We start from the raw sequence: 27,097 nt of genomic DNA on the forward strand, positions 1-27,097 counted from the left end.
AGCATTAGCAGTGGAAGAGGTCTGGAGAAACACAGACTCGCAGCCATGTGTCCATAGTAAATAATGGAACGGAGCACCAGCAGAGAAAGGATGGGAGTCAGCGCTAGCCAATCTAGCCAAGTGGATGCATTTTAGAAGAAGCCTTTGGGTGATCTCCAGAAGGTGCACATGCTTTTGTTTACTTCAGCAAGGCTTACCTGACCTGGTTGTTTCATTTCACGTGTGTGTTATTCATTTTTAATATGAAGTGTGCTGAAAACAGGCCAAACTTGTTTTTTCTTGATATAGGAAGCTATCCCTATTCTTTCCATTTTACTCCCACCTCTGGGATCTAATTTTCTGGTAAAGAAGCACCTTTGCTTAGTGAACTGAGCTCTACTGCACTCCCAAGGCCTGTGATCTCTTTGGACTCCTCCTTTTGCAGAGCCACGTGGCGGCAACCTCCCTTTCTCTCCCATCCTGATGCCTGCCATATGTTTCAGAAGACAAGACCCATCATCCCTCGCAAATCTATCCACATTCACCATACTGGCTGGGGATGATAATGTTCTTCATTTAATACATCTGGAGGACATCAGGTGTGGGATGCCTTTTAGTTCCCTTTTTCTTATTTTTACACACACACACACACACACTTCAGTGTTTCAGCTCCTCAGTGTTTGTCTAATGCAGTGTTCTTCAACCTGGGGGTCGAGACTTGGGGGGGGGGTCATGAGGGGGTGCCAGGGGGTTACCAAAGACCATCAGAAAACACAGTATTTTCTGTTGGTCATGGGGGTTCTGTGTGGGAAGTCTGGCCTGATTTCCTCGTTGGTGGGGTTCAGAATGCTCTTTGATTGTAGGTGAACTACAAATCCCAGCAACTGCAACTCCCACATGTCAAATCTATTTTTTCCCCAAACTCCATCAGTGTTCACATTTGGGCGTATTAAGTATTCATGCCAACTTTGGTCCAGATCCATCATTGTTTGAATCCACAGTGCTCTCTGAATGTAGGTGAACTACAACTCCAAAACTCAAGGTCAATGCCCACCAAACCTTTCCAGTATTTTCTGTTGGTTGTGGAGTTCTGTGTGCCAAGTTTGGTTCAATTCCACCCTTGGTGGAGTTCAGAATGCTCTTTGGTTAACTATAAATCCCAGGAACTACAACTCCCAAATGACAAAATCAATCCCCCTAATCACGCCAAAATTCAAATCTGGGCATATCAGGTATTTGTGCCAAATTTATTCCAGTGAATGAAAATACAACCTGCATATCAGATATTTACATTGCGATTCATAACAGTAGCAAAATTACAGTTGTGCAGTAGCAACAAAAATAATGTTATGGCTGGGGGTCAGCACAACATGAGGAACTGCATTAAGGGGTCACAGCATTCGGAAGGTTGAGAAACACTGGCCTAATGCATAGACGAGTAATATAATATACACTCAAGCTGGTGCTGTTAATTAATTTTTCCTCCATTATATTATGAATGGCAGAGGTGTAGTTAAAGTGGAATTGCTCTGCTGATGAAACCAATTTCTAGCATTGCAAAAAGCGAGATGCTGAAAATCGTTCACACCTAAAATTCACAGCTTTGTGTGTCTGCATTTCCAAGATCAATTTGCCTTCCCTCTTTTCTTTGGATGCTTTAACTGTATTTCAAAATCTTCCACTTAAGTTTTGGGTTACTGCAATGCTAAAATTGGGAGATGGAAGAAAAATTCATTGGCTGCCATCCCCCACCCCCTAATAGTGACACCCCCAACAGATGGGTAACTATGTCCAGAAGTTGGAGAGGGGATTGGTTTACAACTCCCCTCAGCCCTAGGCAGCATAGCCAATGATAAAGGATTAGGGCAGCTGCAGCCCAAAGGCATCTGAGCATCACATCTTGCCCAGCCAGGCCTGGTGCCTTTCAGTGCAAGATTCATGCACCGCTAAAGAGGCTTGCATTGAGCTTAAAGTGGTGACTATCAGGCTTAAGGTTAACATCTAAAGGACAACATCTAAAGGAGCTGTTTGGGGCAACAGAAACCTTGCAGGAAGAGAAGGGCTTCCAGCTGGGCCCCAGATGGAAAGGGGTTTCCTCTCCCACACTCTGAGGGCAAGCTTGATGAAAGTGCCTATGCTGCTCGTGGTGCAGGAGGGAACAAAGGAAAGCCAGCTCTCAGAAAAGCAATCCCAATTAGCAGGATGGCAAGCATGGATGGCTGAATTGCAAAAAAGAATTAAGTACCGGGAAAGGTACCGGGGGAGGGAGCGGAAGGGAGGGAGATGGGAGACTTTGGGTGGGAGTCTGGAAACCAGGCCTTTGGAGGAACAACCGAGGGAGCTGGATATGTTTAGCTTGCAGAAGGGAAGACAGAGAGGTGACATGATCACTATCTTTAAATATCTGAAAACATGTCATGTAGAAGGATAGATGCACAGAAAACACAGTTTGTTTTCTGTTGCTCCAGAAACTAGAATGCAAACCAAATTCCACTTGGACTGCTGATAGTATGAGCGTTCAAACAGTAGAATAGATTCCCTTGGAAGGTGGGGGGTTTTCATCTTCGGAGGTATTTAAACAGAGGTTGGATGGGCCACAATAGCACAGTGGATTAAACCGCTATCTGCAGAAAAACTTGCCAACTTGAAGGTTGGCAGTTTGAAGCCGTGGGTTGGGATGAGCTCCCCCTGTCAGCCCTAGCTCCTGCCAACCTAGCAGTTCAAAAACATGTAATGTGAGTAGATCGATAGGTACCACCTCAGCAGGAAGGTAAAGAGTGCCCATATAGCCATGACAGCAAAACTTGACCAGGAGAGTTTACAGACAACAGGACAATGGACAAGAGCACCTCCCCATGGCCAGAGTTCAGCATTGCCTCCAGATGCCAGAGATGGAAAGGGAAATCTTTGCCTTTGTGTATTCTATGTCATTGAATGTTTGGCTATATTTGTATACTATGATTCACTCTGAGTCCCCTCCAGGAGACAGAGCAGAATATAAATAAAGTGTATTTTTATTATTATCTTTAAGGAGTGCTTTATTACTGGGCTCTTATATGGCAGGAGGTTGAGCTAGACAGTCCTTGTGGTCCTTTCTAACGCTGGCATCTTGTTCTAAGTAAGGAGAGCCAGGCTGGTGGATTGGTTGGAGCAGAGTTCCCCAACCTTGTGGTTTTCAGTTCTTTTGGACTATATCTCCCATCTCCCCTAGCCATTAAGCAGTTAATTTATAGGAGCTGGAGAGCTAGTGGGTTGGGAAAGGTTATGTTAAAGTAAAAGACAAAAACCACTAAATTCATCCCAGCCATGAACTTCACTGGACTAGTCACAACCTCTTTCAGCTTAACCTTCTTCATAGTGGTGGCGCGAGGATAAAATGAAGGAAAGAGGGGTGTGCTCTGAGTCGGAATGGAGCATGGTACAAAATTGTCTTGTTATGATAAGGAAATAGACATAATATGGGAAACAAGAATTGTGCTTAAGGTTATAAAAAATATGGTTAGTAGAACTTGGAGCTGAAGACTAAATTATGTCATGGCATGAATGGCCAGTGAGCCTCTGAGCCTCTCATGAGTCATGAGGCAGTGGTGTAATGTTTACTCTTTGCAATCCTATTGGCTCTAGCCCCAAGCTCACTCTGGCAAGTACCAGACAAACGCCATATCTCTAGAGGGATGAGACTCAGGTGAGTTGAGGGCAGTCGCTGCCCTTGAAACAGTTCACCGAAGGGGCACCAGGCACTCCTCGGGCTGGATTCCTCTTTGCACTCCCTTCTCCCTAGACAAGGAGCATTGCCTTGGAAACAAATCCATTAGCACTCCCAGAGCACTCAGCCCCACTTCTAGCAGCAGGCAGATGACTCTAGGAATGACCCCATTTTCTATTCCAGGGATTTTCTCCCACATTGACCTTTCCTTGCCATTTCTTTTCCTTCTTTGCTCCCTAAGCTCCTTGAGGATCTGGACAGGAGTATGTCAATTGCCCAGGGCCCAGATCAGCAACTATCCAGCTTATCTCAAAATGGTTTATTGCCTCAGAGACTCTGTTGGATGGGAATTTTATTTGGCTGTTCCCTTCTCCAATGTCTTGAACTAGCGGTATAATTTATACAGAGCCATCTATGTATGTAGTCTTTTACAATGGGAGGAAAGGACAAGCCTTTGCTGCAAGGAGGATACAGTCTAAAGCAGGCATCCTCAAACTGCGGCCATCCAGCTGTTTGGGCCTTCAACTCCCAGAATTCCTAACAATTAAACAAGTTCATTAGCTTCTGGGAGTTGGAGGCCCAAACAGCTGGAGGGCCGCAGTTTGAAGATGCCTGGTTTAAGGTTTGGGAAGGAAGATTCATCCTCTCTGTGCTCCTTGGAGATCTCCTTTATTTGTGTAGGTGACCTCTCTTCCCACCTCAGGCATTTGCCTTTTTGAACATGGGGTGTCCTCTGAGCATGTGTGTCATTTCCTACTCCACACTCCCACCCTCTTTATGGTTGGAGCATGCACACACATTATGCGCAGGCTTCCTTTCAGGCTGAAGAGGCCACAAGGCCCAGCTTCGGAGCTGGAAAAAGAGAGGGGAGTGTCTGTAAAAAGGGAAGGAACTTGCAAAGAGGAGCAGCTGGAGACCTTCTGCTTTGGAGGAGGAGGAGGAGGAGAAGGAGGGGAGTCAGCTACAAAGAAGGAGGCTCTGGAGCTCTGGGGGTGGGGAAGGGAGGGGAAGGAAGGAAGAAGCAGCTGCAGCTGCACACAATTTACTCCAGAAAGGGAAGAAAAATATTACCACCAAAGTGCATTGTATAAAATGTTAACAAACTCTTGGGAAAATACCCACAAGCCAGTATGAAGCTCCAGCAAGGGCTGGAACACCCTGGCACCTTGCCGGTTCTATTGGACTACAATTCCCATCAGTCCCAACCAGCATGATGGCCAGTGTTGTCAAAACATCTGGGCAAGGGGAGGGTCTTATATTATCTGATAAAAGCTACCTGCGCTGCTGTCCTTTTGTGACCTCTAGCCTACTGGTGTGATCAGGACACACTGTAAGTAGGCAGCAAATGTGAAGGGCCTGGTTCCACCCGTGGCTTGAAAAAACAACTGAGTGGATATCTATTTCTGATAAGAAAATATGTGCTCACCAGAGGACTCCTAGGAAAAGGAAAACCCTTTGGCCTTCATATGTGACGCCACAAGCCTTCAACAGCTCAGTGGAAGGAAGAACTACAGGAATGGCCCTTATACTGGAGCAAACCAGGGCTGTGTAGTTCTTTTGCATGGATTTTGGCTTATGGAGATGTGAGAGCTTCCTGCGACCTGAGTGAAAAGAGGAAACCACAACAGTGGTCCAGGGAGCAGCATTCTTGGCAGGCGGAGAGAAGCAGCACGAAGGGCAGGGTGTGGTAGGCTAAGATGAAGAGGCTCAGGAGGCTGAAGAAACTATTTGGAGAGAGAGGGAAGGGGATAGGAGGAGGGAACAAGGAGCAAGAGAGAAAGCACCCTGCCCATGTCAGTGAAGACTGAGGGAGTGAAGAGAAGTGATTCAAGGTAAACGAAACCCTTAATCACAATCATCTCTGCGTTTACATTCTGAGTCAGTACTCCGTCTCTCTCTTTTCAAAAAGGTTTTTTAAAAAACCTAACATTGTGGAATTGGTCTGAAAGAAAGCACTGATCATGGATGTTTTGAAGAATCATAATCAATGTGTTGTCAAAGGTTTTCATGATCAGAATCACCGGGTTGCTGTGAGTATTTTGAGCTGTATGGCCATGTTCCAGTAGCATTCTCTCCTGATGTTTCACCTGCATCTATGGCAGGCATCCTCAAAGGTTTGTTCAGAGACCTGGAACACAGCCATACAACCCAAAAACTCACAGCAACCCAATAAGAATCAAGTTCAGTGACGCATCCCAGAACCTGGTACAAGATGCAATGGTTGTCAGTCATAAATGTAACACATGAAGACAAAGTGTTTTCTATTATTCCTTACACATGGAAGACACTAAAGCTGAAAGACAGTGATTTAGATCTCTTTCACGCAACACAATTTGATACCAGTTCAGGTGCCAAGAGACAATCTGATGGCATCTTGAGATGTGTAGTTTCATTGGGCATTTAGAATCCTCTGGCAGGGAGCTCTAGTGCCTCTCCAAACTACAAATCCCAGGATTCCCTACAATCATGGCAGTCCAAGCACTGTCACGGTGCTGTCAAGTTAGAGAGGTACCCGTGTCACCACCGCTGTCTAGCAGAGGACATGGGTCTAGGAATAAGAGGGCAAAGAATCTCTGTTGCATAATGGACACCTGCTTGAAGAAAAGATACGTAGATTTTCTGGCCAAGGAGGTCCTGCTAGCAGCTCTGCATCGGATACTTCTTCTCACAAAAGGTTCGCGCACAGAACTGCTTAATGGGGAATGATGAAGATCTTTGCAGCGAAGGCACGTGTCGGAGCCATAGCTGCAAAGGCCATGTAATCATTTCCCAGGAAGTCTCCAAGCCTTGCCAGACAAAGGAAGAAAGCGAACAGGGGAAGATTCCCAGAACAGTCCTGGCTCAAGGGGTGCCAGACAAGAATGGGCAAGAGGCACAGGCAGGCCTCCTCAGGAGCACCAGCCCCCCTTCCCTGCCTGCCTGCCTCTGGAAATGGGGCACATGCCTATTGTTTTGGAGGCTTTGCAGGAGGCGCTCCCCCTTTCATCTCTCCTTCCTTCAAACGGAGGCTTCTCCAGGCAGACACAAGGCCCAGATGAGAAAGAACAGCTCAGCTTGGCACATCTGAAGGCGTTGCTGTGCGAAGCCCAGGCTCAGAGGAGGGCTGCCAAAGGGAACCGGGTCTTGGCCCCATCAGCTCACCCCCAAAGAGAAAGGGGAAAGACACGGAGAGGATGCGGCACTGAAGGGCCTTGCCCCTCTCTCTGACCGGGGGGGGGGCTGCCTGTGCCCCCTCCTCGGCTCCTCTCGCAGACGGCAGACCCCTCCCTCCCTCCTTCTTGCTTCCTTCCTTCCTTCCTTCCTTCCTTCCTTCCTTCCTTCCTTCCTTCCTTCCTTCCTCGCTCCTCGAAGCCCTCCTCCTCCTCCTCCTCCTCCTCCTCCTCCAGCCCCTCCCCTCCAGCCTCCAGACCCCCGCCTCCTTCCTCAACCGGCCCCACCTTCCTTTGTGTGGCGCGTCTCCATCAGATAACTTTCATCTCCCCCCCAAAAAATATAGGGAGAATTGGGGAAAGAGGGGGTTCACGGCAGAGATGGGTCTTTGTCTCGAGTCTGCATACAAAGACACCGGGGCCAAGCAGGCGATGGGGAGCGAGGAGCAGGTGGAAGGCACGGAGGGGACCCGCCCCCACTGCCACCGCCGCCGCCGCCGCCGCATCCCGGCCCAAGGAGGCAGAGAGGGAGGGAGGAGGCGCAGGGGAGGCAGGGAGGGGGGTTGGGGAGGGGGTCACGAGTGGGAGCGCGCGCCCGTGCTCGCGCCTGGGTCCGGGGAAGGGGGCGGATGACGGGCTGCCCCAAAGGCAAAAGAGGGGTTCGGGTGACGCTGTCCATTCCGCGCGCCTCTCTGCGGCTTCTCAGGAGCCCCCTCCCCTTCCAAGCCTACCCGCCCACCCACCCGAGGCCCCGACCCAGTTGTCTGGCCAATGCACCATTTTGGGCTCTGATCATGGCTCCCCCCTCCTTCCCTCCCTCCCCGGTTTGGGGCATCGCGCTCGTGGGAGGCGCAGGGTGCCCCCTCCCTGTGCATTGGAGGGTGGGGGCTTGCCTGGGAAGAAGGGCTGCGGTTCCCAGGCAAGGCAGGCGCCGCCCACGCCCCCCGGCACAAAGCGGCGCGGACACCGCCCCCTCCCCTCCGCCCCGGGGACAAAGGGATGGGGGCACCCACTTCCCCCCCCCTCCCCGTCCTTACTTTCCCCCAATGCTCACACCGACCCCGGGGGGGGGGGAGGAAGGGGGCCCCGCCTTACCAGTCGGTGGGGCTGTCCTCCCCGATCACCTCCTGGTACGAGGCCAGCAGCTCCAGGCGGTTGGCGCTGAAGCTGATGCCCGCCATGCCGCCGGCCAGGCTGAAGGGGGGTGGATGATGCTGCGGCTGCTTGAGCTGCTCGGCAAGGCAAGGCAAGGCAAGGCAAGGCAAGGCGCTCGGGCGGAGAAAGGCCGCCTCTGCCGCTCGCCTCCGAGGCAATGCAGCAGCAGCAGCAGCAGCAAGAACGGCGGGCAGGCAAGCGGGCGCGCGCGCGAGCGAGTGAGCGAGCGAGGAGGCGAGAGGAGGCTCCGCCTGCCAGCGCGTCGGGTCCTAGCGCCGACCCAACAATACTCCCCCTCCCACCCTAATTCTTTCCCCCTCTCACCGCCTCCTCCTCCTCCTCTGTCCACATGTGGGGGCCTATGGGGACCATCAGCCATCTTGCCTCGCATCACTTCAGCCACTTGGCGGAGCAGAACTGTCAGCGTCTTCTGTAGAGGCCACAACATTGTGTCTCCTGGTTGAAATGTTCAGAGCAACCAAGACGCCCAGGCGAATGCCAGCACCGAGAATCATACACTTAGAAGAGGCCCCAACGGCCATCCAGTCCAACCCCATTCTGCCTGGCAGGGACACACCATCCAAGCACCCACCCCCCCGCCCCTCCCTCCCGCATCCCATCTCAAAGCTCTCAGGGGGACCTCGGCATCCTTCCTGATAAGGAACAGTTACTTCACATCATCAATCCCAATAGGTCAGTGGTTTCCAACCTATTTTTGACCAGGGACCACTTTGACCATGGACCACTCTCCAAGATTAGTACCAAACGGGTTACGAATCAGTTTTTGGTCAACTTTAGATTGTTTGGTTGTTTGGAGTGCCAATTCAGAAAACTGCATTGGATAGACCACACCAGCTCTAGTTTCTGATACAGAACAGATGCCATCCAGTAGTCACCATCTGCTTGCCCACAGAAAACCATATTTAATAATCTAGAGCTGATGTGGTAGCAGTAATCTTTCATGTGTAGTCGGCCTCTCCCCTCCCAACATCCTCATCGCTCTCATTGCTACATGGTTTTGAGGCAGCAGTGTAGTAATGGTGAGGCCATGGACCATATTTTTGCTCTTGTGGACCACTGGTGGTCCACAGACCATAGGCTGGGAACCACTGAAATAGCTGCAAGAAGGTCTATCACTTTCCACACATAGAAGTTGCAGAACCTATTCAGAATTTGTCTTGTATCTTCTGACACTGCTGGTTTAGTTTTAAGTTTAGTGTGTGATGTGTCAAGCTACCTACTAGCCATCCCTGTTGTGCCAATGGCACACTTGATAGTTGCAACAGAGCAATTAGGGCCTAGCTTTGAATGATCAAAACTATGTAGTACATACAGAAGTACACTGTAATCTTGTTAATCATTGCTCTCCCTGCTCTTAGACCCATCAGCCTGGCTGGCATCACTGTATAACCTAAAATCCTGTTTGGAATAAGGCCATTATGACTTGTTCCAGCCTTCCTCAATGTCCAGTTAGGAACAAGGGAGGATTTCAGACTCCTACACATGGTGCACTGGTTTGAGCACGGTGACTCTGGTGACCAGAGTTTGATTCTTTGCTCAGCCATAGAAACCCACTGTGTGGCCTTGGTTGAGTGACACACATTCAGCCCCAGAAAACCCTGGGATAAGGTTGCCGTAAGTCAGAAACAACATGAAGGCACAGAACAGCAACAGACCTTACTTCCCAGAGTCTCTTTCACAGAAGACCTTGAAGTTAGGCACAGGCTCGCCCCCATACTGTGTGGGCAGCAGCTGGATTCTCAAGGCACCTTGTGAAGTAGGTGCCAACATCTGCCAAGTGGGAGAGTGTTTACATGGTTCTCCCTTAGCACTGCATTTCTTTTCTCGGACACCTGGCTCTTCAAAGATTGACTATTAGATACATGCCAAACACAATGGGCAGAGATCTAAAAATGGCATATAACTTCAAAAGTATTCAAGATTTCAAATAATAATTTGAGACTATTACTTTAATTTCAATGACAAGTCCTCCATACAGCAAAGCTTGTGGCTGAGCTCCTCTGGATTGCAGTCCGCCAGGTAACATTTGCCAGCTCTGCAACCCTAGTATTTTATTTTTAGTACTGATGCACCCTACTGTAATTTATGAATGGAGTCTGGCTGGGATTCCCATCTGCTTATAGATTATCAACTAATTATTTCCCTTTTGATTATGTCCCTCAAGAATTGATCTACTATGTGGATGTTATGATACTTTGGCTGCTTGGGGAAATTAAAAAAACCCCACCCACTTCCATAACTTAAACAGGTACATGGCATCCTTGCAATGGGCCTCGGCGGAGGGGGCAGAACTCTCCCAAGATGGAGCATCAAGTGCTCAAAAAGATTCTGTGATGAAGCAACCTCCACTTTAACATTATGTCCCATGCTCAGCAAATCAAAGGCAGCATAAACTAGTTCACAATAGCAAGAAGCTGCAAACACCAAGGAAGTATCACTCACCAAATACAGGATCAGAAATTACCACTAAAGCAGAAGTTAGACTGCCACAGAAATAAGCCACTGAGAGTTCAGTAAAACATAGGCAACCACACAGGACTTATATTAAGAGCAAGGTCTGAAAAGAAGGAAGCACAGGAAAGACTTCCCTAAGTTGCACAGCAAGGATTCATTTAAAAAAATACATATAGGAAGAGGAAACAGTGCCTGAATTCAGAATTGGGTGGGGATGTGGGGAGGGAAATTTTCGACAAGAAAATAGCATGTCTGAATTTGTGCCACTTTCCATCACTATGAAATTTGATGCAAATGTATACCAGCACATGTGCTTTTGTTTCTAACATACGGCAACTCTAAGGCAAACTTATTCACTGGGTTTGTTTGGGGTTTTTTTTAAGCAAAATTCGTTCAGAGGTTTTGCCTTTGCCTTCCTCTGAGGCTAAGAGAATGCAATCTGCCAAAGGCCATCCAGTGGCTCATCTGGGTTTCAAACATTGGTCTAGAGAGTCATAATCGACCCACTAAACCACTCTCTGTATGCTGCCTTAGTAGGTGCAATTTTTTTAGAACTTTGACCAATGCAATGCACTGCCAATGCACTAATACCTTCCTCCATTAAATCTTGATGTAGCCCTCCTCTTCTGTACCTTATGAATGATCATTGCACTAAAGCTCTTTACTTATTTATGCTGAACATATTCCAGGAGACAGCTGGCTTTTCATTAAATGTGGCCAAGAGCAAGATAAGTGAACTCCTGGCCACTTGTAACAAAAAGATGTTCTGGATGTTTGCTGTCCAGCGAGGCCATTCCACTTTGATGTCCTGCACCATTACCTCCCAGCATGTGCTCAACTGAAACACCAGTATTGTCCTCTTTTTCAACTGTGCCAATAACAAAGACAAGAATACCGAGGCATGGAGACATGGATGTGGCATTTCCATGAGAACACCGATTTGATTTTCCCATCTAAGCATGACACAAGGGTTCTGATTGGGAAGAAGGTAACAGAACCAGCTTTGCTTCAAAGTTCCCCGCATCATGGCCTCACCTGTAGTTTGAACTTGATTTATCCAAATCTAGTCTCCCCATACAACACCCTGTGTAATCTCAGCAATGATCATATGGCACAAAGGTGATAAAGAATTAAAAGATTTATTTTATTAGGCACTGAAGGAAGTCACCATTGTGGCGACAAAGAATTACAGTCTCCCAGCCGGACAGGACGGTTCTGGGAAGCACACTTTGATCAAAACAGAAATAATGACTCTTTGGTAAGGATGCTTTGGGTTCAGTTCTGGCCCAGAAGTTGTGAGCTACTGGAAAATAAACACTGTGAGCCGAGGAGTGAATTGCATCTCCATGTAATTGTGAGGAAGAAACAATTTTGGCCAATGAAGCTGGTACTTATTATCTGTGGCATTTTAGCATCATTTTACTTGGCCTGTCACAACATATGGCTCAATATTTTATCCTAGCAACAGCTACTTTCCCCCTGGAATCAGGGTTATCTTAATTTGAAAACATTATATTACCAAATCGGAAGTTTTGAGAGAAACCCATGTTTCAGCTTGGGAAAAACCATTTTGTTACTGTAATATGTCTGGAGTGGACTCCTGATGCTAAGTGTGGCAATATGAGCAAAAGGCAAAATAGACTGGCACAACATTGATCCATTCTTGATCACAGGCATATTTTGCAATGCTTTTTTTGGCAGGAAAAAGTGGATAAGTGCATTGCAAAAGAAATAGGGAGAAAAGAGAACAAGACATAATCCGACAGACTTTGGAGAGAGAAAAAAAAAACCATTGTCACCAAGGACCTCACAGCAAGCATTCACACACACTGAGGAGAATGAAAACTAGGGAAGGCCAGGTATCTTCACAACAATGATAATAGCTGAGGTTGTTCAGCTAGGGAGTATCATCCCCTTCTTTGGTTGTAGCTGGCACAAGAATGATAGTGGTAAGGCAAGTCCATTTCACCAAAAAAATGGCTTCCCAGCAGGAGAAGAGATCCTAACCCGTCAGTGAGCGCTCATGCAGAAAGGAACTCTATGTTTTAAAAAGGAAAGAAAAAAGAAAGAAAGGTGGGCAATGGTCTAAATCCATGGAATGGAATCTTTCTAAAGTACTGAAAGGGAACCATAAGTATTGCATCCCCAGTGGGAATGATTGTCAAGTGAGGGGTCTGGGCCCACTATGCTCTCTGTCTGTCTGACTCTCTCTCAATCTCTCTCTTTCAGGACAGGATGAGGTGGAGGAAATGAGGGATGCAGGACGAGGGCAGGCAGCAGCTTGGGCAGGCAGGTTCTCTCTCTCCCACTCCTCCCTCTCTCTCACACGTGCGAAAACGCATGGCTCTTGCACAGGGGCTTGTCCTTTTTGGAGTAGAACGTTTTTCCTTCCAAGTTAATCTGGCAAATCTGCAAAGAGAAAAAAGCAACTCAGTGAAGCAAGCTCCAGTCATTCTGCCACCCCCCCCCCAATCTTACCTTCCCCCCTGTTCAAATACAAAGGGGAAGGGCAATGAAACAGCAGCTGCCCAGTGTCTGCCAAGGCACAGCTTCACATTGACATCTGTTCCCTGCTAAGATTTATGTGTCAGCAGGAGGCACCATCTCTGCTTGCCACAAGGCAGGGAAGGAAACCCGGATGGGAGAAACCAACCGGTTTCACTCTCTATTCCACCCGCTGAATAATCTTTGCTAGATGACATGCTTTATGCTAGCGATCGCTGCCCCTGCCCGGGAGCACCGTCTTGAGACCTTTTATCACAAATTGTGCTTGAAGTGTAACAGAGCAAGTCCCTTACAGAGCTGGATTAAGAGTGGTTAGTGTGTGTGTGCTCACCGCACAGACGAAACAAGTGTCATGCCAGCTGAAGCCCAGAGCCTCTAGGAAGCGATCACCAGCATCTATCTTGAAGTCACAGCCACGGCATTTGGTTCCAAACATCTTCTCATAGTCTGAGGACAGAAGGAACAGGGAGGAGACATTAAGCTTTGGCTAAAGCAGCCAATAGTCAAGCTGGACAATGTTTTTAACAAGGAGACCCCAATGATACATGTTTTTATTTATTTTGCTTGGTTTTATATTTAGATAAATGCTTTTAATTGTAATTTATGGTTTTGGTGCTAATGGTAAACCACCCTGAGTCACCTGCAGGCTGAGAGGAGCAGTATATAAATATAGTAAGTAAGTAAGTAAGTAAGTAAGTAAGTAAGTAAGTAAATGCTTCCGCTTGCATCCTCAGGACAAAAATCTCTCACATTTGCAGACTGGTTTGGTTGAAGAGCCCTATGAGAAGGGGTGTTAAGAGTACAGGTAGCTTCCTCATACTATGTCAGACAATTTGGCCATCATGCTCAGCATTGTCTTTCTAGGCCAATTGGCATCAATTCGCCAGGCTTCCAGACAGTGGTCTCTTCTAGTGCCACTCAAAGCATGTACTGAACTACAGCCTTTGTGCTGTGTTAGCACTATGTGTAACTCAACATTAAAAGGTTTCGTCTTCCATCCTGATCTAAAAACTGCTCCTCCTGCCCAAGGTTTCCTTCTCCTTCTCTACTGCTGCTTTTCTACTACCCAGCTGCCCTCCACCTTTCCAAGACACATGCCTCTGTTGTTTTAATCAAGGCCCTCACTGAACTGACCAACTGTAATGCTGCTGCAGAGCCTGTTGGGCTTGGAAGCCAAAGACACTGAAGGATGGCAGGCAACCCTCACAGTTATGTCAAGCAAGGCTGCACATGCTGTTAGGAATCCTGCAGGCAGCAGGCCCTCCCCTCCTTCCCCACCCGGCTTATGATGAAAGGCAGCTGTTCATTCATCTGGGCAAATTCCAGGCCCTTTCAGAGCATCGGATAAAGTGGGGGTGGAGATGGAGCCTACTTCATTCCTGATTCCTTTCCCCCCTATAAACCTCTCAGTGGAATATTCCAGAAAAGGATAATATGTGCCAGCACTGGGATGAAGGGAAAGAACCACGTTTCCCAGCATGCCCTATAGCCTGCTCTGTGATGAAGGTGCTATTCTATCATCTCCATAGCAACCCAGCAGAACTGGCACTGCCCAGCAACCATCAGCAAGGGGCAGCCAGGCCAGGGTCAAAGGAGGACGCCTCTACAAGTGTTTTGTTTCCCAGGCTCCTGCTGCTGACCATTAAAGTCAGAAGTGGAAATACTTTCACTGATACATTCCTCGCTCTGCCTTCCACTGTTTTCTGAAGAAAGCTGGTTTGGTGCTAGGTACTCAATTCCAGGAGAAACAAAAGACATTCAAGACACAATGCAGTACAGTTCAACCCCCGCATCTGTGGGGGACAACATTCTTAGACTTCATATAGATACACAAAACTGTGGATAACAGGTCATTGTTTTGAAATGAAAGACTTCCAGTCCAAAAGTTCCATAGAGTTGTGCTGGAGGACCTAGAAAATACCTAGAGACCATATTTTACCAGAAGGTGAGAAATGAAATCTCATTTTCTGGTACTCATATTATATTTAAGGTCATCCTAGGTGTCTTCCTTACCAAAACAAAACAAAGTTTGTGGAAACAGTTCTCCAGTCTCTTCCTAACAAGTGTTGATTATAATCTCCATCATCCTACAATGGCTGGGGTGACAGGAGCTATGGTAAAACACAACCAGAAGGTGCCCCAATGAGAGTGAAGACTCTGCTCCAGAGAACTACAAGTAATTTCCTCCATACCTCTCTCACAGTAAGGCTGCCCTTCTTCCATGTAGAAGGCACGATTGCGGATGGGCGTCTTGCAGGCAGCACAGGTAAAGCACTGGACGTGCCAGGTCATCTTCAAGGCATGCATAATTTCCTAAAGCAAATCCAAGAATATGATTTACTCCATTGTAATGCTAATTTTCTGAGCCAAGATGTAGGATTTTTTGAAAAAAGTGCTCCATGAATATGCATTCAACGCATTCAATGACCGATGGTGCTGGAATGTGCAGCCTTGGGGCTGTGTCCCAGTCAAACTCACCCCCGTAATCTTCTTCTTGCACTTGGCACAGTTGGGCGCATAGCGTATGTCGTAACACTTGGGGCAAAAGATGGAGCCTTTCTCCTCAAAAAAGCCACCCTCGTCTAGCACCTTCCTGCACTGTGAGCAAGTGAACTCCTCAGGGTGGTAGTAATGTCCCAGGGCCACCAAGTAGCGCCCCCTAGTGGAAAGCAAAGAGAAAGGGTTAGCACTGGGAGGGAAACCAACCCAGCTAGAAATCAGTATCTCTCTGATACTGATTAGGAAAAATCAGAATATTATAGACCTCTCATCTTCCTCCTTCTAACCTACCAGTAATTGTCAAATCCCTCCTGCTGCCATGAGACAGCTGATCATAAATCCATAGTGAGCAAATGCAACATCTTTGAGACACATTCTAATTATTATTATAATCTAAGATCTACTCATAGAAACACCTCAGCAAGTGAGAGTCCAAAAGTGACAGGCTAAAACATGGAACCTCAATCGGTGGCTGACACCGGATGAGAAACTCCCTCCTGGGCACACAGAAGTCTGGGTGACTTGGAAGGCGCTGAACAGACTGCGCTCTGGCACCACGAGATGCTGAGCCAATCTTAGGAAATGGGGCTACAAAGTGGAGTCCACGACATGCAAATGTGGAGAAGAGCAAACCACAGACCACTTACTACAATGCAATCTGAGCCCTGCTACATGCACAATGGAGGACCTTCTTACAGCGACACCAGAGGCATGCCAAATTTTTAACTTTGTGGGTTTTTTAAATACATTATAACTGTATTCTCAATTTGGTTCTGACATGATACATATAAATCATAATCAAAGCTGGGCTAAGACATGTTGGAGCCCTCAACCATGCTACATTTAGTATGTAACATTAACAGCAAAAATGTTTTATTCCTATTTACTTAATGCCTCATTAATAGGGAGAATATGAATTTTAAAGGCAATTTTAATGAATTTAATGTATTTGCTTATTTTAATTCTGTTTTACCACACTGTTAATATTCAATAGTTTCTTTAACTTTTGTATTGCTCTTTTTAAACTGTCTAGTGTGAATAAATGTTAGCCACTTTGAGTCCCCACCATGGAGAGAAAGGCAGGATGTAAATAAAGATAATAATATTTATTATTTATTTATTTATTTCCTGCATTTATATACTGCTTTTCTCTCCCTGGGTGGACTAAACTCATAAATCTAAACATAACATATAACTATGCATAAATTCAATAAGACAATTAACCCTAAGATAAAACAGCATTTAAACATGAAAATGTAAAAATTAAAACCACCTAATAAAAACATTGAAATCACATGATCCAAACTCATAAACCGGTCCATTCCAAATGTTGATTGCACATATTCCATATTTACTTCTTGTACTGTGTTACTTTAGTAATCAAAAGCTTGGTCCCATAACCATGTCTTTGTTTTCTTTCTAAAGGTCAGGAGGAAGGACGCCGATCTAATCTCACTGGGGAAAAAGTTCCAGAGCCAAGGAGCCACCACTGAGAAGGCCCTGTCTCTCATCCCCACAAGTCGCACTTGCGAAGCAGGTGGGACCGAGAGCAGGGCCTCCCCAGAAGATCTTGATGATGCTGCTGCTGCTGCTGATGATGATATCTTAGGTCCTAAGCTATGGCTTGCTTAATTTGGGTATTCATCACCATGGGTACCCTTGTCATTGCTAAGATTGGAAGTTGACTACCCTTCTATTAAGGCAAAATCCACAAAGCATCTCTAGATTGATGAACTTGAACGATAGTAATTTAGAAAAATTCTGTTTCACTGAGCAATAAGTCCAGGGTGAATGGGCTTGTTATTAGCCTTCGTTGACCCAATCGTATCTGGAGGATGTCAATTTCTGTAATCCATAAGGACAAATATTTTATTAGAAACAGAATTTCTGAGTTTGATTTTTATGAAAATTTGCTTGCTAGCTTGCAACAAATGTTCTCCCCTTGATACAAACTTTTCAAAAGCAATATTTTCAACAATATTTCCAAGGCTTAAATGTGGCTGCTCTTTGAAAAGCCTTTACTGCCTTCAATTTTCAAACATAGTCATTAGCTTATCTACAGGAAAGATATAAAGGGATCCCCTATACACAGCGGCAATGTATTTGTGGCTTTGGTGAGGTGGAAGACCTACTTTATTTATTACACTGCTCATTATATGGTGACCCCAGGATGCATTTCTTCAGAGACTTCATGAGAGCAATTCTGTTGCCTGATATTATTTGTGACCTGTTTGCAGATCACTGCTAACCCATTGCAATCAAGGCTGCCATCTTTGCAGTTGCAGCCAAAACTATCTGCTGCAAATTCCTAAAAACATCAGCAGTGGATTGTGAAAGGGATCAGTTATTGTAGATGCTGTCATTATTGTTAGTTTGGTATTCTATCCAGTAAGTTCTAGTTTTGTTATTTCATTGTTGATCTTTTTTGTGATTCCTCTGCCTAATGTTAGTAAGAGCCGTCGCAAACTCTGTTCCTGCGAGAGAAAACCTTGCTAGCATGTCCCTGACGTCACGAGACTCCGCCTCTCTCCCCGCCCCTTTCTCTGCCCCTTTCTCTTTGCGAGCGTGGTTTTTCCTTTGCTAGGGCAGCATTGCCCGCATTTTCTCTCAGTTGGCAGAATTCAACTGAGAGAAAATGCGGGCAATGCTGCCCTAGCAAAGGAAAAACCACGCTGGCAAAGAGAAAGGGGCGGAGAAAGGGGCGGGGAGAGAGGCGCAGGCTCATGACGTCAGGGACTTGCTAGCAAGGATTTCTCCAGCAGAAACCTAGTTTGCGACGGGCCTAAGTGTATCAGTAGCATATGATTTGTTTTGCCAGATACTCTGTGTTATCAGAATGCTTTGTAATCAATGCTGCGTCAGAGACACACCCTCATCCTCATCCAGCATCAGCTTACACAATATAAATAAACTACCATAGGTACACCCCTGAGGACACAACTTTCATATCATCTCCCACACAACCACCACCAAGGAAGCCAGTTCCCATATCCAGCTACCTGTCAATTAAGTTGGTTTAGGGAATCCGCCACACATTTGTCCCACTCACCTGATAATCTTGTTACACTGGTAGCAGATGGGGGTTTTGCTGGCACTCTCTGGCGCTTGTTGTGCGGCCTGGACTATGGAGTTGCGGTTTTGCATAGGTGTTGGCGTGGCTGGCTGGCTGTGCTTGCTCAACACCGTACTGGTTTTGTCTGGGGCATATCGTTCTGCAAAGGAAGGATCTGCAGCCCAGGGTGGACGAATGGCAGGGCCCGAGACAGGTGCAGGTTTTGGAGCAGCAGAGCCTGGAACAGTTTTAAAAAAGGAATCTGGCATTTTCTGTTGCAGACATGCACCAAATGGTGAGTGATCTGAAAATTGCAGAGGTTGTGTGACTTTGTTTCTAGGGCCTGAGCAAAGTAGGGCTTAGAAATTACTTCTTCATGTTGTAATTCCTAGATTCCCCTAATCATGAGAGGATTGTGGTAAAACCTGGAAGTTCTGGTACAAAAGCATCAACTTCCAATCCCTGAAGTGATCACTGAGAACCAACTTCACTGTCGAATTTGGGCAGATTGACCCTCTCTTCTAGAAGTACAGTAGAATCTTGCTTATCCAACCTTTGCTCACCCAACCTTCTGTATTATCCAGCGCAGTCTGCCTCCTGCCCGGATAGACAGCTGTTTCAATACATTGCAATGTTTTGGTGCTAAATTCGTAAATACAGTAATTACTACATAACGTTACCATGTATTGAATTGTTTTTTCTGTCAATTTGTTGTAAAACATGAAGTTTTGGTGCTTAACTTGTAAAATCATAATGTAATTTGATGTTTAATATGTTTTTCCTTAATCCCTCCTTATTATTCAACACTCTGCTGGACTGCTTATGTTGGGTAAGTGAGACTCTACTGTACTGGCCACTGTCCATTGACATGAAGGCAGATGAGAATGCTTTGCTGCAAGCCGAAGGGAAGTCTTAAAGCGGCAACAGCCTTTCACAGCTTACGGGGTGGCTTCTCCCAGAAAGCAGCCTGGTTAGAAGCCTCCCAAGGCATCTAACTTACCATATCCAGGCTCCACTTTCAAGGATGGCACAGAAGACAGATCCGGCATGGAGACCTGGCTACAGAATAACCAGTTAGTTCCATACAAGCTGACCCTTTACCACACCCCCTACCCAAGGCTGGTTGCTAGGCCAGGTTTAAAATGTCAATAGAGAGAGACCCCAGAATTAAAGGGGCTCACAAAAAGAAGTCAGAATGGGTGGGAAAGAGTATCTGTGGTACCCCATTGTTTGCACCCACACCCCCTGTGTGGCAGTGACCTCTACCGGCTGGGCTGACAAATTTAGGAACAAGGGCTGATCAAGCAGATCCCAAGTCCAGACTGGGGAGGCCAGGAGAAAAACCAGCTAAGAAAGAAGAAACAACTCCTTCTTCTGTTCCCCATAAAACTAGGGAGAGTCCATGCTTAGCAAAGTCAAAAAAGGAAAGAGGATTCATAAACTTAGAAAACATTGAACACTGTGACTAGTGACCATATATACTTAGACTACAGAACAAAGGCTTGCTGCTCTGGTTCATTCTTCTCTGGCAAAATGATGGGGGAGGGAGGCTGAAGAGCATAGTATGTTCTGTCCAGTATCACCAAAATCAGCAAAAGGTTTTCTCTTGTGTTCAATTGCTATAAAACTTGAGTCAGAAGCAGATAAAATGGAGGTGTGTGTGCTTTAAAGAGCACATTCCCTAACCGACTACTAGACTTGGCACAGATGAAGATAAAATGGAGATATGTGTCTGTTTAAAAGAGGTGTTCATTTCCTGTGCTGAACAAGTAATTGCCTTCCTGTACTAATGGTTCAGTTCCTAGGACACCGCATCGGGAAATGATATAATTCCACCTCTACCAGTATTGTAATAACATAAAAATGTAGGGCCAGCAGAGCCTCTAAGACTTCCCTAATGCAGCCAGGAGGACAAACTTGCATTATATGATTGGTTGCAGAGGAAGTGGCAGGAAAAACAATGCATGGAGTAGAATGAAATGCAATCGGCTGAATGCATTCAAGATCAGGTAGTTGTAGTGCTTGGGCCGCCATCTGCTTTTCAATAGGGCCCAGTTCAGCAATGGTAATTAACAGCCACATAAACCTAAGGGGCTTTAACGCTCATCTCTGGCAGATTCATAAATGGCAGCAATTTTTTAAAAAAACTGCTCACACTCTTGCACAAATTCGACAACCTACTCTGGCAAAACGGTGCAGAAACCTCTATCTGTTCCAAAGCCTTCAGGTCAGCTCCTTCTCCTATTAGAGACATGCTTGAAAACATCTAAAGAGGAGACTCCAATCATGCCCTAGCCATCTCATAAGATTACAACACTATCTTCGTAAAAATCTTCTCTCAAGTTCAACCCAAGCCTACCTTCCCACAACCAAGATTTTGCTTCTCACTCCCTCTACTCAAGATTCTCTTCTCTTGAATACTTTTTGGTACACATTTTCAAGGTTTGGGGTAATAATAATAATTTAGTCACACTAAGCATACTGAAGTTACATCATATAAGACTCTGGCAAATGACACCCCAAATCGGTCACATGGAGCCTAATCCCCAAAGTCATATGGTTCAGTGCCTCGGTTTCCCCATACACCCAAGCTTATTGACTATAAAGAGGGCAACTCAACCTCTTTGTGGCTGATTAGGAAAGAAACATAGGATTAGGAGTGCAGAGTTTCAAGGTATCTACCAAGGACACTGAAGGATAGAGAGGACAAAGGGGATAGGTTCAAGGATGAATCGTGGAGATAACTAATGTGGAAGTGCACACTTTCCAGCAGATGACTCAAAATAAAGGTGACACGAGCACTTGGGTTCAAAAACTCTTTTCTTTGCCAAGAACAACAAAAGAATAAGTCATTTTACTAGTCATTTTACTTAGCAGAATAAGTCATTTTACTATAGGGAAGGTGGAGAAAGGGACAGGATGTCAGTCTAGAAACAAGTAGCCTGTAAGAGGCAGAAACACCACCTGAGTTGCTCCCAGGAAATTGAGGATGAGAAGCAGGTGTGTTTGTCAAGCCCCTTCCCTCTAAGGCAGGCCTACACAACCTGCAGCCCTCCAGGTGTTTGGGCCACCAACTCCCAGAAGCTCTAGCCAAATGTTCCAATGGCTAGGAATTCTGGGAGCTGAAGTCTAAAACATCCGCAGAATCACGGGTTAGGCAGACATTGGGTGGATTGGAAAGAGGGACTCATTGCAAGGAAGGAGGGGAAAAGTACAGTGTGCAATTTTGTCTGAAACTATACCACTAACAGTGTGGGCGAGCAATTGTATGCCTGTGTGTTTACCATGTTGGGGAATCAGGTTCATATACATGTCACACTGGGAAAAAGCCTGAGATTTTTCCTACTGGACTCGTGTTCTCAATGTGGAGAAAAATTTAAAAAACAGAAAGAAAATATGGGGGAGTTTTTATTCCCATAGTGAGCCACCTTGATGTAGAAGTGTGAGCACTGGACTGTGATGCTGCAGACCAGGGTCTGTATCCCTGCTAAGCCTTGGAAAGCTACTGAGTGACCTGGGCAAGTTGCATTCTCTCAGACTCAGAGGAAGGCAAAGGCAAACCCTCTTTGAACAAATCTTGCCAAGAAAACTCTCTGATAGGTTTGCCTTAGGGTTAGTGTTATTTGGAAACAACCTGAAAGCACATACCAAAAAACCAACAAATTTATTCCCGCAAGGAAACTCCCTCCTGCAATGAGAAATGATATAGCTCAGCAAGATTTGCACTAGGCAGTCTTTCAAGGCAGAGAGGGAACTGCTTAACTAGAGAGACCGCAAAGCAGCAACTTTGTTGACAAATGAGAGGAATTTATGTATTGTCGAAGGCTTTCATGGCCGGAATCACTGGGTTGTTGTAGGTTTTTTCGGGCTATATGGCCATGTTCTAGAGGCATTCTCTCCTGACGTTTCACCTTCATCTATGGCAGCATCCTCAAGGATGCTTGCCATAGATGAAGGCAAAACGTCAGGAGAGAATGCCTCTAGAACATGGCCATTTAGCCTGAAAAAACCTACAACAACCCAGCCAAGGAATTTATGCTTTTGTGGTTGTGTTAGCTGCCTTCAAGTTGACTTCGACTTGTGATAACCCATGACTGAGAGACCTCCAAGTCACCTTATCCTCAACAGCCCAACTCAGGTCTTGTAGACTAAGCCCAAGGCTTCCTTGGTTGAATCTATTCACCTGGAATGGGATCTTCCTATTTTTTCTACTGCCTGCTGCATTACCAAACATTATATTTTCTAGTATGGTTTGTCTTCTTGTAATATGTTCAAAGTACAATAGCTTCAGCATAGTTTCTAGTGAAAGTTCAGGCCTGATTAGCACCAGGACTCATTTATTGGTCTTTTTAGCAACCCCCCACCGCAATAAAACCCCACAGTGCAATCCTACTCAGCCACGCAAGTCAAGGCAATTAGCTAACAATATAGTAGCTATTAATTCTATGGCAAGAGTAGAAAAGTAGCTTCTGATAGACTCTATCATCATCACCATCACCCTGTTCCTCGCCCACTATGGTTTACTAGAAATCTGATATGAGAAGTTCAGGACCCTCTACAGTTATATAGCAGAAATAACAGGGAGAGAAAAGAGCCGACCATGAATAGGGCTCCATGCCCAAAAGAAGACCAGAATACCAGAGAACCAGGACATTTAAGATGATAAAGGCTCTGTTGAGGTGTCTTGTAAGTGATGGCAGAGAGGCCTACACTCCACTGTGGAACAATTCTACCCACAAAATGCAATTCTGCCCACCAATGCAACAGAATAAAGAGACAGAAAGCAGTTAAGAGAACAGGAACATTTATTGTTACTTCTTTTACTACAAAACAGAAGACAGTAAGCCAGCCTTCCACCAGACTGAAAACTTTTGGCTGAATAGTGGTTCCAGGCATTTTGGAGGCGGTGGATTACAGCAATCTACAGATAACAGCTGAATTCCATGTTGCGCATGTAGTCAAAACAATGACAAAACCTTTTCTAGAGAAAGGGGCCCATCATATCTTCCATGTGCTGGGCAAATTGATCTATGAGGCATGAAAAAAGCTGTAGAGGTAGAAGCCCCATCTCCAAGGAGTCAGCGTCAATCCAAAATGAAAATCTATCTATTAGTGTAACTGAATTCAAAACTAGCCTTTTGCAAATCTAAGGCACCCTACTGATAATCAAGCGTAAAGACAACAATTCTGACCAGAAAAAAATACATATATATACTGCTTATACCAATGGTTCCCAATCTTTGGTCCTCCAGGTGTTTTGGAGTTCTTCTCGCAGACTTCCTGATAGTTGGTCAAGCTGGCGAGGGCTTCTGGGAGCTGAAGTCCCAAATGCCTGGAGGATCAATGATTGGTAACCACTGGCTTACACAGTATTGTAATTTACAAGATCATTTTGCAAGTTCTGATTACTTTTTCAGCCCTCTAAGAGAGAAATGAGCTTCCTTTCTTGAAGAAAATTGTCACAGAATAACCACAAATGGCTGCTGGAACAAAATGAGAGGAGATAAAAAACCAAATTTTCACAGGACAGAAGGAAAGAAGAGAGGCAAGGCCACTGAGATTATTAGCTGCTTTCAAAGAGACAGAAGAGACTGTTAAGAAGAAGAACTTTTATTCACTCTGGCTCTTTCACCTGCTGTTAATAAGCTGTACCAACCATGGCATAGGGACACTGAGCAAAACCCAAGTTTAGAAAAGACACAAAGAAAAAGCCATGCAGTCCAAGAAGGGTTTCTTTCCAGCCAGATGCAAAGTCGTGGCTGGAAAAGGCTCCTCTTTCTTTGAAATGCTCAGTCAGGAAGAAAAACATTGGCAGCTCATGAAACAGAGCAAGGCCCATCAATCCAAAGAAAGGACAGTAAGCCTCTGTGCAATAAAAGCTTACTTTGGGAGAATTTCCCCTGTGAAATATGAGGATCAGGGTGCACAGAGCTCTCCATGACCAGCTTTTGTTTATTCAGAGAACAAATAAATAACAGAGGTGGCTTCCGAGTGCCAGAGCATCTTCAGGTGCGGAATCCCATTTTCCCACCCAACAAGAGTAGGAAGTCCTTTCTCACATAAGACTAGAGGCAGTGGCATTAAATGCAAAGTGAGAGGCTATTAAGTAGGAACCTTCCACTCCCAAGTTACTCCCCATCCCACCACACACAGGCTAATAACTCCTTGGCAAGGAGTTGCTGTAGATTTCTAAGTTTTAAAAAAGTTTTGTTTCAATAGTTAGACGGAATCAAACACTCTGCACCCTTCCCCATCACATGGATATGCAACAGAGAGGGGTGGAATCAGAAAAGCAAGAGAGAGCTGTCCTAGGTTGCTTAGGAGAGCACATTCAGAGAGGTAGCCGATCGCTGGTGGTGCCAGTCACGCAGGCGAGTGTAACGGGGGCTCTGAAGCTCTGTAACAAACTTTTCTCTGGAAAAGAAGAAGGAGGAAAACAAAGGAATAGGCAGAGGGAGGGAGGAAAGGCAAAGTTTGAGGGGAAGAGAGAAAAACAGGGAGGCACTTCATGCACTCCTCAAATTACTGAAACAGCAGAACATAAGAAAACCAGATGAAGCTTTCATCCCCTCCACCACAGCTGACAGAAAGTCTATACTAGCCCTGGTAAGGGACAAGTGGCTCTACGGACAGCCACGCCATTTCATTTTTAATCTCCAGCAGCTGTAGAGTAGGCAAAAGTCCACTCTTCTAGCTCTAAGCAAAATTGGGACAGAGGGAGGGGGGCATTTTACCTGGCTTTCTTGACATGCTCATCATCTGGGTCTTGCACTGGCAGCAGCAGAGGGAAAGGAAAGAGAGACAGTATCATGCCCTGAGTCAGCCAAACCACTTAAAGGTTTTTGAGCAGAGAATAGGAAAGGAAATTCTGCAGAAAATAAGAACAATCCCCAGAGGATACAAGGACTGGGCATCCAACATTATGAGAGGGAAGCAGTGTGAGGTGCCTGCTGATCTCTTACAGCAGCAGCAGACAGACAGACAGACTGAATGAGGCCAATGAAGTTGGGCTGGGGTGGGGGGAGGGAGAGGGAGAGAGAGAGGAGCAAACACATACTCCTAGTTATGGCTGCAGGACAATCTGGATGCCGAGTCCTTCAAAAGTGGCCATTACCAACTGGCCAGGGTACAAAATACACGTGGACAAGGGCCAGAGTCACTCTAACCGCTCAGGCATCACTGCAATATCTCTCTGAAGTAGATGGTATTGAATACCTGTCATTTCCTGCAGCTTCACTGGCTAGGTCTAGCCAGAGATAGGAACACAGTAAAATAAAGCACCCACCAAACCAGTCCCCCCAAGAAGGAGGAACTTACTGAATTCTGTGCCTGTGAGATTGGCCAGGATACGGAAGGAGCGGGACTGGGTAGTGCCAGTCCGCGGTCGCCAGTCCTCCGTGTCCTCAATAAGTCTCTTTTTGCTGGAGTCACTGGGAAGGAAGGCTGGCAGGCTAATCAGCCGCAGAGAGTGCCTACGAACAGACAAGGGCACTCAGCCAAGGCTGTACTAGAAAGAGCGGCTGCCAGGCATGCATGACACATACAAACTGTATCAAGCCAAAAGCCTGAGATGTCAGTGCCTGCACAAATCAGGACGGGGCCATGGTTTCATAATTCTAAAGATCAGAACGAATAAGCGCAACTAAGTAACCTGCCTTGCAGAGGCAGTGAACAGATCCTAAAATTCCCTCCCCAACACTCACACATCTGGGCGATTTAACTGTCTGGAGCTAAATTAGTTCTTTAGATAACAGATCCCAGAGACTAGCATGGCCACTGGCCATGAGGGCTCCGTGATTCTGGGACCTACAGTCCTAAGAAATAATCTTGACATACTTTAAAAGACACACATTACAAAACACCTATGTTTGCAAGTTTTAAGAGTACCCATTACATCAACTACGTAGTTCCTTAACTACGTAGTTCCTTATATCGATAAACGAACATATTTTGTGTTTGTTTTTTGGAACATGGGGATAATGTCTTAAGTTTAATCTCTAGTACCTAAAGCAAAAAACATATGAAATATTTCAGGCAACCCATGCCACTAAAGTGCAAGCATAAAAGGGCTGAGCTAAACTAAAAAGTTCCTGTAAACCTATGGTGGCCATATCAATAAGTCCAAAAAGCTCAAGGAAAAGATAAAAGGTATGGGTGAAGAAGGAGTGGTCTTCTGGGTGTTAGCGGGCCAACCCGATGCAGCATGGTCAATGGTAGAAAGTGATGGGAAGTATAGCTGAACAAGACTTGGAGGGCCACATTTTAACTCCTTATGGTATAAAATAAAATAATTTTGCCCAGTATCTGGTATCTGAAACTAGACAGCCTTCAGACACCGAATATACCTTTAGTAAATGTAACTAAAAGTCACAAAAAGATTAGAGTGGACACTGAGCTTGGAAAAGTTTCCTTTTACAGGCTCAAACTTCCAGAATCCCCTAGCCAACATGACTACTGAATGGGAGATTCTACAGAATCACATTGGAGGACTTAGAGAGGCCCACAATTAATTTGGGGGAGGGGACATAGTTTTAGGGTCGTAAGTGAAACTGGATATTGCATCCATGGATAAGGGAG

At 45.8% G+C, this 27,097-nt stretch overlaps 2 protein-coding genes across 8 annotated transcripts in view; both read right to left on the reverse strand.

Moving 5' to 3' along the window:
• The window catches only part of DBN1 (drebrin 1), a 55,798-nt gene extending 47,600 nt beyond the window's left edge, over window positions 1–8,198 (reverse strand). For 3 of the 5 annotated variants that reach the window (XM_060765652.2, XM_060765651.2, XM_060765650.2), the window contains exon 1: window positions 7,930–8,198. In XM_060765652.2, coding sequence (XP_060621635.2) covers window positions 7,930–8,015 — 86 coding nt within the window. In that variant the 5' untranslated portion in view covers window positions 8,016–8,198. The remainder of the gene's footprint in view (window positions 1–7,929) is intronic. The other 2 variants (XM_067463647.1, XM_060765653.2) reach the window with 1 other exon arrangement.
• A 3,389-nt stretch (window positions 8,199–11,587) lies between these two features.
• The window catches only part of PDLIM7 (PDZ and LIM domain 7), a 51,006-nt gene continuing 35,496 nt past the window's right edge, over window positions 11,588–27,097 (reverse strand). Inside the window, exons 7-14 of one of the 3 annotated variants that reach the window (XM_060765649.2) lie at window positions 25,838–25,992; window positions 25,255–25,291; window positions 19,552–19,579; window positions 18,518–18,792; window positions 15,448–15,628; window positions 15,162–15,282; window positions 13,301–13,416; window positions 11,588–12,873 (exon numbers count right to left, since the gene is read on the reverse strand). In XM_060765649.2, the coding sequence (XP_060621632.2) occupies window positions 12,787–12,873; window positions 13,301–13,416; window positions 15,162–15,282; window positions 15,448–15,628; window positions 18,518–18,792; window positions 19,552–19,579; window positions 25,255–25,291; window positions 25,838–25,992 (1,000 nt within the window). In that variant the 3' untranslated portion in view covers window positions 11,588–12,786. Of the gene's footprint in view, window positions 12,874–13,300; window positions 13,417–15,161; window positions 15,283–15,447; window positions 15,629–18,517; window positions 18,793–19,520; window positions 19,580–23,307; window positions 24,935–25,254; window positions 25,292–25,837; window positions 25,993–27,097 lie in introns of those variants that run through there. The other 2 variants (XM_060765647.2, XM_060765648.2) reach the window with 2 other exon arrangements.

This window comes from Anolis sagrei, chromosome 2 (genome assembly GCF_037176765.1).
Source record: "Anolis sagrei isolate rAnoSag1 chromosome 2, rAnoSag1.mat, whole genome shotgun sequence".
In the NCBI taxonomy this organism is placed as follows: Eukaryota; Metazoa; Chordata; class Lepidosauria; order Squamata; family Dactyloidae; genus Anolis; species Anolis sagrei.